General features: G+C 51.1%; 1 protein-coding gene across 1 annotated transcript; it reads right to left on the bottom strand.

Moving 5' to 3' along the window:
- Positions 1-2,607: 2,607 nt before the first annotated feature.
- On the bottom strand, positions 2,608-5,027 carry SAPIO_CDS2981 (Uncharacterized protein; the record flags this gene model as incomplete). The annotated part of the gene is made up of 4 exons (XM_016785874.1): positions 2,608-3,108; positions 3,215-4,503; positions 4,569-4,921; positions 5,005-5,027. The coding sequence occupies 4 exons, from the start codon at positions 5,025-5,027 to the stop codon at positions 2,608-2,610; spliced, it is 2,166 nt and encodes a 721-aa protein (XP_016644656.1).
- Positions 5,028-10,684: the final 5,657 nt, after the last annotated feature.

Raw genomic sequence — 10,684 nt, 5'->3', positions numbered from 1 at the left:
CCTTCAATTTCGAGATCAATTGATTAATCAATGCAATGCCCGGTTCTCGGGGCTTACAAGATCTCGTGGATGTTAAAAGGAAGACTTCAGACGTCTAATATACGGAGTTACAGAGTCCATAAACCTCCACTGAATCTTCATCCTTGGGCAGACCTCGTGCTTAGAGGCTCCATCGAGCGAACACAGACCGGCGGAAATCATCCATCGATCTCTGCATCTTCACAATCGCCATTGCCGAGCATCTGAGCTCAAAAGCTCCAAGTAATGGCAGCAAATATAACAATAAATAAATAAATAAATAAATAAATAAATAAATAATAATAATAAAGAAAATAAATCCAACCGCCAAATCGATCCCAAGCACAGAAGACCCTCTGCGCATGATCCCACGAAATTACCACCCCCCAAAAAAGCAACCCATCTTCCACAACGACGTCGTCGTCAGTCCGTCACCAAGACGCACAGATTATCATAATCAATAATATTATAGAAATATTATTGTTCTCCTGCCGGCCTGCCTAAGCGGGGGTGCGAAAAGCAACACTTTCTGCACCTCCGTCCACATTCAAACATTCAAACTAACCCTCGCCAAGAGAAACCGGGATCTCGACCAGGGCAAGCAGGTAAAATAGATGTGAGAGACTAGAAGCGGAAAGCAGCCACACGCCACAAGGAATCTCGCGACATCAAAAACGGCATTGTCATCGCTCTTTCGGCAACGCAGGGGGGACATATCTCGCTTCCGCTCTCCGAGGCACGGATTGTAATTTACGTACCAAGTAGATACCCTGCGCACACAAGTGTTAGTCTTGATGATGAAGAGCAACACCTCTCTCTGTCCATGCCCACTCCTTTCCCCCCACCCCTGCCCTGCCCTTCCCGTCCCCCTCTTGAGGCATGCACGTTCCAAGAAGCGGAATTGTTCCCTCCCACTTGGCGAGATGATGCTTCTTGGCCAGCTGGGACCTCAATGTTAAAAGACATCTGCCGCGGAGGAGAAAGCCCCTCAATGCCTCTCACTCAGCTCGTATCCCGATCTATTTGAATCCCTTCATGCCATGAACTCAAGCGAAAGAAGCCAAGATTTCGCCCTCTAGCGACTTCCCCTTCCTTCCATCTCGCCTCCCTCTTACCTGCATCGCATCGCTTCGAGCTCTCCGCTCCCCGGAGGCAGACACCTCCCAACCCACGCCTCTCTCAGCCGCATCAACCTCACCTCCCACCCCCCAAAACTCTAGAAAAACGAAGGAAACGGCCTCAAAACCACTCTCGTGAAACGCCCTCCCATCTACCCATTCCCCCCCACGATGCACAAACCAGGTTCATCCCAGCTCCATCATCTTCGTTCAGTTCCGAGTGTATACCCTGTAGCAATGGGCCAAAATGTATCTTTGAAAACTGCATAGACGACAGGGCTCAGAGCAGCGGTCCTCAAGAGCCCAAGAAAAGGCACCCAAATGTGCCTTATTTGACCACCAAGTCGTCCGAGTTCCACACCTTCGCCTACGCATCATACTTCGTAGAACTCCGGATATCTGCTCATCTCCCCAAAGCACCCCCCTTGGCCATCCCTTCGAGCTTCTCACGATTCATTCCGTCCATGAAGCTCCATGCATGATGGCCAGAAACCCCTTCCCGATCCTGACCTCCCGCCGCCCTTACCTCACCATGAAGCACAGTGTTTTCAAAAATCCACTTAATCACAAGGAACAGATCCAGAGAATCTCCATGTTTTTGTAAGTAGAGTCTTAATTAAGAAGAAAAGAAAAAAGTTGGATCGGAAGTGTCTGCAACTCCACCCCATAGTGTATCCTATCAAAGTACCTACTAAAAGCGAAGGGGAACTGAAAGATAAAAAGGTAAAAAAAAAAAAAAAAAAAGAGTCCAATAATGGAGCGGAGGAAGAAGAAGAAGAATATAAACTAGGGAATGAGGGCATGAATAAATAAATCCAAGAATAATAAGGTCCTCCTTTTGAATAGGACTCGTCTAGTCCTCCCAGTGTCCTGTATTAGAATCATTTCGTATGTTTCCGATCCTCATATACCAAGCCGTAGATAGAAAGACGACGACAACCTGCTGGAAACGCTCCTCCTCCTTTCCAGTAACACAAAACAAACACAGATCGTAAGCAAAACCAGTGCGGGTAGTCATCAATATCATGCCTCTGTCTTTCTCCTCCTCTTTCTTTTCTTTCCAAAATATCCCAATAACCTTGGTTTTTCCTCCTTTTCCTCTTTTCATATCAGTGGTATTGGTTCCGGAGCCTCTTCTCTGTGGGCATCGTTATCATCATCATAATCCTCCTCTTGTTCTAACCAACTGAAAGTTACTTTTGCCACCAATTTCCCAACAAGTCCCGTCGTAAATTCCAAAAAGAAGAGAACGAGATAATCCCTTCAAGTGGCCTTGGTTGTAGAGCGTGTAGAAGGAGGTAGCTGAGGGGGTGTATATATATGAAGGGCCGCATGGAGGGACTCGGATGGGTGGGTGGTATATATCATTCGGCAGAACTTGTTTAGACAAAGGAAATAGACATAGAAGGAAATAAGTGTAAATGAAAGATTTCCGATTGTAGTGCTTGAATATCAGAATACTTTGTATTGCTCAAATCATGCCCGGCATTCCACCATCGACGGGGATCATCAAGTGGCTGGTCTGCGGGATCGGCCGCGGGGGAGGAACTAGCTGTAAGTGATGGTGAGGTGGGTGGTGGTGCTGTTGTTGTTGCTGCTGCTGCTGCTGCTGCTGCTGCTGCATATGCTGAAGCGCTAACTGCGGAGTTTGTTGGACCGGGATCTGCATCATCTGGCCTTGAGCTTGCATTGGCATCAAGCCGGCAGACAACGGGTGGACCGGGCCAACGGGAGTTAGTGGTTGAGGAACCTGATGCTGCGGTGTCAATGGAGGCTGTTGCTGTTGCTGTTGCTGCTGTGGTTGCAGTTGTAATTGAAGCTGAGGGGGTGCTTGAGCCTGTTGGGGGGTCAAAGGTGGTTGCTGCGGCTGGCCATCCGCCATCGGCTTGGTGAGGGGAGGCGGAGCGAGAGCCCGGCTGGTGCTCTCCCTACGACGCTTAGGAGCGTCCTTGATCTTGGGATGGGTATGACACTGTGCGTGAGAGGCAAGTTTGGTTAGCAAGGGGAACTACAAACAAATCTCCATAATCATCTGCCGTGATCGACGCCCCTTGCAGGTTGCATTGACCAGGACTTACCTTATATGCATGCCTGAACCAGGTGGTTCCCTTCTTCTTGCTGCTCACCAGCGCAATCCACTCATTGCAGCTGCCACAGAGGCCCTCCCAGACGTCCGGGTTGCCGTCCATCCGTCTCGTTTCTTGGGGCTCCTGGAATGGGCTTCCCGTCGCTGCGCTGATGCCGTGCGTAAAGGACTTGTCATACCAGAATGCCGAATTCTTGAGGACAAGCCACCGCCCGGGCTTGCAGATTCCGCACCAGCCCTCTCGCTTGTTTCCGTGGCCACGGACCCATCGGGGAGTATAGAGATCCCCCTCAAACCGTAATTCTTGCTCATGGGGGACGAGATCGGGATCTGATGGATTCATGTCCTCCGGAGGAGGCGGGATTTGCTCCTCGTGGAGCGATGCGTAGAGGTCCGGAGGGTCAGAGAGATCAGTGTAATGGGCATGGAGCGCATGAGGGTCCGCGTTACTTTGGAGCATGCGGAAGAGACCGTGGGAGAGAAGCGGTGGTGGCGCCTCGAAATGATGGTGGGGCACGTCGGGGTGGAACCCATGTGATGGCAGCTGTGATGGAAGCTGTGAAGGCAGAAGCATACTGTTACGGTGGAATGCCGGCGCCCCGGGCACTCCGGGCATCAAGTAAGGATGCTGTTGCACAGCCTGTAGATTGCCAAAGTTAAGCGGTAGATGATTGCTCGGTATAGTAGGCGATGAGTGCCTTGACGATGCCATCCTTTGATGGCCGGCAAAGATATCGCTTCCGGGGTGGTACACAAACGGAGACGGCCGCCGGTTGGGGCCAGGACCATAGGATCCCGTAGACCAGCGCTTATTCCTCGCAACATCCACGCTGTAAGGTGCTGTCCTAATTCCTGGACGCGGCGACGGAGATGCTCGACCACGGCTGTGCGTCCTTACAAGCTCTGACCTGCCCTGGGGTGTCATGCGAGGAGAGGCGACGGGAGAAAGTTGCGTCGAGGACATGAGCGAGTTTCGGTTGGAGGGTGGCGGGTATTCGGATCCAAAAGAAGGTGCTTCTGAAAGCGCTGCCGAAAAGTCCTCGTATGATGCCATCTCAGAAAGCCCACCAGATGTCGACATAGTGAAAGACGATCCAGACATGCGACGGTTGCTCATGGTATTGTCGAGGCAGAGCGACTCGCCGTCCGGAGGCGGTCCCTGGTACCTCAAGTCGAGAATCGGGATGGCTTCGTCCGTAGTGTATGCCTGCCCTATGTTAATATCGCCGTCGAGATTCTGAAGCTCAAAGTTGTCTTCACAAGGCTTCTGATTCCACGGATCTGCCAATTTTTTTTTTTCAACATTAGCACGGCTAACTGGACAAGTGATGAGGAGTAAAACTCACTTGACCCTATGGTGGTCGGGGTGTAGAACTCTTGGTGCATAGAGACTGGCCGCGAAGACATGGTATCGCTGGGTGTTTGCTGGAGCGATAGAGACGAAGGGGCCCAAGGATTTATACCGCCGTACTCCTCACCCATAGTGTAAGAGAAACCCTCGTGAATCGTGGCTGGCCGGGGCCTCATAGTCTGAGTGGGAGTGGTCCAGATTCCTGCAGGAGCCATCACTTCAGCCTTGACGGGCATATCGCTGTCGTTCATGGTGACGATGGGTGTGGGCTGAGGACCAGGTTCTCTCTTAAATGTATCGTCGGGACTGGAGTTGAACTGCAAGGAAGGCGTCTGTATTTGTTGTTGACTGTGACCCGCCAAGGCGATGTGTAAGTCTTGTCTGCCTGCCGAGAGTATACGATATGCAAGCGCATGGAGTTGTTAACTTACATTGGCGTCTGGCTGGAGTCCATGGTTGATCCTCCCAATGGACTCAAGGAGTGCATGTAAGTGAGATGCGACTTAATCTATCTTGCACCAGATGCTTTACCGACTGCGAGACTTGCAGTTAGCATTGATGGTCGGACGAAGATGATCATGAATAGGGGAAAGGAGAAAGTGCCGGCGACGGCAGTTGCACCATCCCTCTAGAGGGAAGATGCTTGAAGTCGGATGAGCCGGCGGTTAACTACAGGCACGGCATGGTACAGCATCTTGCAGTTCACGGGAGGGAGTTGATCGGGATGAGTGGGGGAGGCTGTGTCTAGGAACCTGAGAAGAAAAAAAAAAAAAAAAAAAAAAAAAAAAAAGAAAAAGAAAGGAAAACGAGAAAAGGTGAAAAAGATAGAAATGAATCACGTAGTACTTGAGGCGAGAAAGGAGTTCGTGATGTAGGAATAGTTCTTGTCGACCAGAGCGGATCGGCTGGGCTGCTGGGCTTTTCGACTTACAAGCAATATCTGGCGCAATGGCCAGGTGCTTGACTGACCGGGTCAAGATATGATTCTTAGAAAAGAAAAAGAGAGCGCGCAATGCGCACGGGTTAATCTCCGAGCAAAAAAAATGAGAGGCGTCCGGTGAAGTCCAGGTCTAAAGAGATGAGCGGAAAGCGAAGCGATATGAGTGAGGTATTCTTCCAGCCAGTATCGATCGAGGGTTTTCAATTGCGGTGACCAGTCTTCCCCGGTTTGTCTTCCGACTTAATTTTGTTCAACGAAGGATTGCGGGCCTCTTGTAGTCGTCCTTCTCCTCAGGGTCTGTCGAAGAGAATAAATTCAAGAAGGCAGAGTGTCCGGTTCGTCGAAGCGGACGAGGTATCGAGGTCGGGAAAGGAGAGTGTGTAATACCAACTCGTTTGGATGTTGATGCGTAGGCAACTTGGCTGGGTCTTATCCGGGAGGGGGAGAAAAGAGAGGGCCAGCTCTTTAGTTATAGGCGTATAGGTCGAGTGGGTATTAACAAGCGGAAGGAAGGCTCGGGATTGGGGTGTTAACAGAAGAATTATAGATCAAAGCTAAGAGGCAGGAGAAAGGAGTGACTAGCAAAGGCAAGACTAGAAGTGGGAAAATGGGCGAAAAGAGGATCGAAAAGAAGGCAAATATGAGGGGTGGTGCAGGACCCTGGGGAGTATAAAAGAACGAAGAGCGGGAAGAGATCTCACGCGCATCCTCTTCGTACCTACAACTCAAGCACGGTCAGGTTCGGAACATCGGTAGGAGCCCCAGCCGGGTCCTTGATACACGTCTGGGTGGTGTCTGTGGACTTGGACTGGGCAGAGAAAGAGGTGAGGGAGCCACGGCGAGGAGAGCGAGGACGAATACCAAGACGCAAGCCAAGGACGGCGGTACCTACAGCAAGACGCAGCAGGTACTCCGTACCTTACGTATGGTGTGGGTATCTTGGGAGTGGAGGGTGAGGAGTGGAGGAGTGGAGGAGTGGAGGAGAGAAAGAGAGAGAAGAGAGGGAGGGAAGGGGGGGGGGGGGGGGGGGGGGGGGGAGGGGTGTGTGTGGGTGTGTGTAGTACAGCAACTAGCTCCGGTCCTCGCCAGTCGAGCCCAGTCGGATCGAGTACCAGACGCCAGACTAGCTAGGGTGGGCCGTTTCCCACATCGCTTCTGGTTCTTCAAAGAGGCCGGGCGAGGCGAGGAGGACGAGGGTGGACTCGGAGACAAAGTTAGAAAGGGAAGACGGGGTCGATCTAGGATGTGGTGTCCCGAGGGACCCAGGGCGACAGGGATCCATCGCGATCATCATGAACACTCTGAGGGACGGGGATAATGGATGGGTAGTAAGTGGGTACCAAAGATGGGCAGGGGTTGGTTGTCGCAAAGGAACAAAAACGGATCGCACTTGTAGATGATGTGAGAGTGTGGCAGAAAAAGGTACCGATGGAACCAGGGTTAGGCTCAGGATGGAAGAAATGTAGACGATGTTGAACCTCTTTGGGGGACATTTTACAAGTACACTTTTTACCATTACATTGGGGGTGAGAATCGAGGGGATAAAACACCTCCACAGGGCTGTAGCAGACAGGGTAAAAATGTACGTGCGGGTACTCATCACGGAGGATCCGCCGTCTCGGAGGAACATTGGATTCTCAGAAGCTCTTGCTCGTACCACAGCGCAGACAGACATGGTGGGCTGGGGATTGGCTGTGCTGTGCTCATTTTCTCATACACGGGCGAAGCTTTGAGTTTGGGGAGAAGCAATGGCGATTGGGCGGTTAGGCATTTTGCAGCGTTGACGATAATGGAAATGTTCGAGATAATTGGCAGAGGACGGAAAAAAAGGGGAAAACGCATACGCGCGGGTGCAACAGGGTCGCGTGCGTGAGGGTGTGGAAGTGTGTGGTGGACGAGCTTATCTGTAAGAGAAAAAATGCGAGCAAGCCCGTTTCGATCACTCTTGCATCCTCTCTAAAACGAGGGAGATCATAAACTGGCCAGCATCCTCACCCGAGGCTGTGTTGCAACCCACAATCCACAATCCACCTGCCCGGACAGTCAAGAAGTCTCGTCGGTTGAGAGCGGCGGAGATAGATAGATCTCGGCGTGGTCTCGAGCAGCGCAGCAACGGGCAGAACGGTATTACTTCGTACAGTGGTGTAAACGGCGCCAAGGTCAGGATGCAGGCCAGACATGGGAGGTGGGAAGATCCGGCAAGGGGCGTGTAACAGAAAGCGACACGGGGTGTGAGAGAAACTGGGGAACGTCTGGTCTTCGAGAAGAGAGTGGGTATCAATTGAATTTTGCGATCGGAATTGAATTCTCTGAATTATCAATGATTGCTGAGAAATTGTGATGATTTCCTGAGGATGAAGTAATGGTGCAAGTGGAAAGCGGACACGGAATCGGAATATTCAGTTAACTTAAATCGACGTTTGGTTTGCTTGATTGCTGAGATTTCTCTTTCCTCTCTTTTTCTTCTTTCTGCGCCGTCGTTCTTTCCTCCATTCGGGTGATCCCTCTCTGGGAATTGTCGTCGCAGCTTCCCTCGCTCGCTGCAATGTGACGATGGCAGGCAACGACAAAGTACACACGATCCACATCAGGGAACACCAGCCCACAATTGTACCCAAGTAGACCCTGCAGCTAATTACGGCAGCCCCGAGTCGTTCGCTCTTGCCAGACCTCAACCATCTACTCCTGCCACTTAGACCTCTTTCACCGGCTTAAAATGTACATCGATTTATCTCAAGGCAAGAGGCAGAGGTAGAGAGCTCAACGCTCTTGCCCTCTTGTGTGTCTCGTCTAGCTCGACAATTGTCGCAGGGCAGTACTGTAGATCTCGTGAAGGATGACATGAGGGAGGCGGTTTCCATCCCTCCCCTCCATTGTTTCCTGCCCCATGGTTAGGCACAGAGGGGATCTCGAATCGAGAAACGCATCATGAACATCATGAATTATATCATCGATCATTCAAACATTGCCCTTCGATCCTTGAAGATGACGCAGAACAGACCGCCCAACTACGGAGGGGCAACCAGGACATGACCGTAGTCCGTCATCGCTGGTCCGACGAACAGTTGAGAAAAATTACAGGATTGAGAGTTAAGGTATACCATTCGATCACTGCGTCAAATCCCACTCTCAGGGCAGGGCCACTGAGGCTACCCGCTTTTCACTTTGGTTGCCTTCGGGGTTTAGCGCCAGGTACTCTGCCAGGACCCGTTCTTGACCCTTGGTTTACCGAGTTAATACCGTTTGGCTGGACAGGGTAAAGTTAGCGAGGCGGGTCCCTCCGTGTCAGCGGTCAGCCCTTAATACTCTTCCCGGCAAATGAGCGTATTCTTCGTGTAAGTGTTCCTTCGGCTTCCGAGAAGTAAAATACCACATTCTCCACAGCTCACACAACTCACAACTCACACAACGACGCGACAATGGGCAGGGAAAAGCTCCGCCTTTCCTCTCCTACGTGCGTGACCGGAGAATGAGCGGGATAGATCCTCGAGAAACACGGCGCGCCATAGCCTCTCGGGGACGATCCTTTGTCTGGTGTCCGAAATATTCCTACCTTGCTGAGCTCCAACGGCGATCAAATCGGGGGCGCAGCAAGTGAGATCTACCTTTGAACATGGTTTTGAAAAATAAACTCGAAGGAACGTTGTGCGCTCTTCTACTCAGACGGGGGCGAGGTATCAAAATCTCCAGAAGACGGAAATCTTGGTCGCAGCCACCCGTCAGTGTGCCGCAGTTGGAGGGACACACGGACGTCACAAGTCGAGGCTATGACACAACATGCCACCCGACGGACTGACATCCTGCAAGGTTAATCTTCAAAGAGGTTATATTTCACGAGCAAGATCAAGGAAGAGAGACAAAAAAACAAAAGAGAAGAGCGGCACGGTCCAAGATATATCGCGGTAACGAGGGGAAAACCATCGAGCAGGCGTCAAAAGACGTGCGGATCACGAGCGATCATGTTTAGCAATGGGATACTGGAATCAAGTGCATTTTTCTTCCTCTTTGCCTTCCTATCTTGTTCCCCGTTTTGCTTGTTATGGAGAGTCGAGAGAGGCGAACCGTACATCGGTACCGCCCACTGAGTACAGTGCAGCCCTCATCGCCCAGCTTGTGCTTTCTCCCAAAGAGCTATAAGTCTTGCACATATTACCTGTGTATCTGGGTTAAAGTATGGCGGGTGGCGTTGTACACGACACCACGCGCAGACTGAATTCTGCGCTGACCAGTCACGATGTCGAAGCCTAGGCTGGTACGGGTGAATTGAAGCAGTATGCAATGCTACCTCTCTTACCACTGATTCAGAATATCTCACAGTCGACGTGGGCCAATACCTACGCCTCGCATTCCCTTCGTGCGACAAAGGGTCAATTAATGTTCCACTCCAGTCCTTCTAATTCTAGAAACAGCTGGTTCAAGTCGAGCAGTCTGGCGCCTTTCATTTTTTTCTTCTTTCTGTCTCTGTTCTATTTTCACGAATGAAAGAAGACATGTCCTGTGGCTGGGCTCGGCGTTATTTGTACCAGTGGTCGATAACTAGCCAAATCCGGAGGTTTTTACTGGGTAGCGCGACGTGGGCAGGGTGCAAGAGTTGTTTCATAGCAGGGGGATGGAACCGAACAGATGGTCACCAGGCAGGGCTTCGCGACAACACAGTTCCCCCTCTATCAACGAGGGACGATATCAGCAGAGATTTAGAGAGGGAGGCGCAACTTTGCGACGTGGACTGGACCGTTGACCAGGCGATTTTGTCTAGAATTGGCTGAGGTGGTGTATTAAATTTTGATGGCGTCCTATCTTTTCTTTTCTTTTTTTTCCCTTCTTGTCTCTCACGCGCGAAAGGGTTCACCCCCCGGTTATCGTGGAGGAACGGAATGGAGAGACGTGGACTGCTCTCGTCTGACCCGATCCTACCGAGAAGGGGAGAGCCGAACGATTCCGTGGGTTTAGTGCCTACGGAAACCAGTCTCGTTAATCAACCCAAGACCGGCTTCCGACCATGGACTACAAAGGAATAGGTAAAAAAACAAGTTGCCGGGGAGTCAGTCCTCCGCTGGATGAAGAAATACCGTGACGGACTGAGTATAAGTGGTGGTTTTACAAGGTCCTCTGTATCAATCGTGCTGCTAGTATTTTAGCGTCCCACATCGAGTTTGAGTTTGAAGCTAACA

This window comes from Scedosporium apiospermum, assembly GCF_000732125.1.
Source record: "Scedosporium apiospermum strain IHEM 14462 chromosome Unknown SEQ_SAPIO_0087, whole genome shotgun sequence".
NCBI classification, from domain to species: Eukaryota; Fungi; Ascomycota; class Sordariomycetes; order Microascales; family Microascaceae; genus Scedosporium; species Scedosporium apiospermum.
Note: the sequence above shows the minus strand (reverse complement) of the source record. Positions and strands in the feature narration are given on the sequence as shown.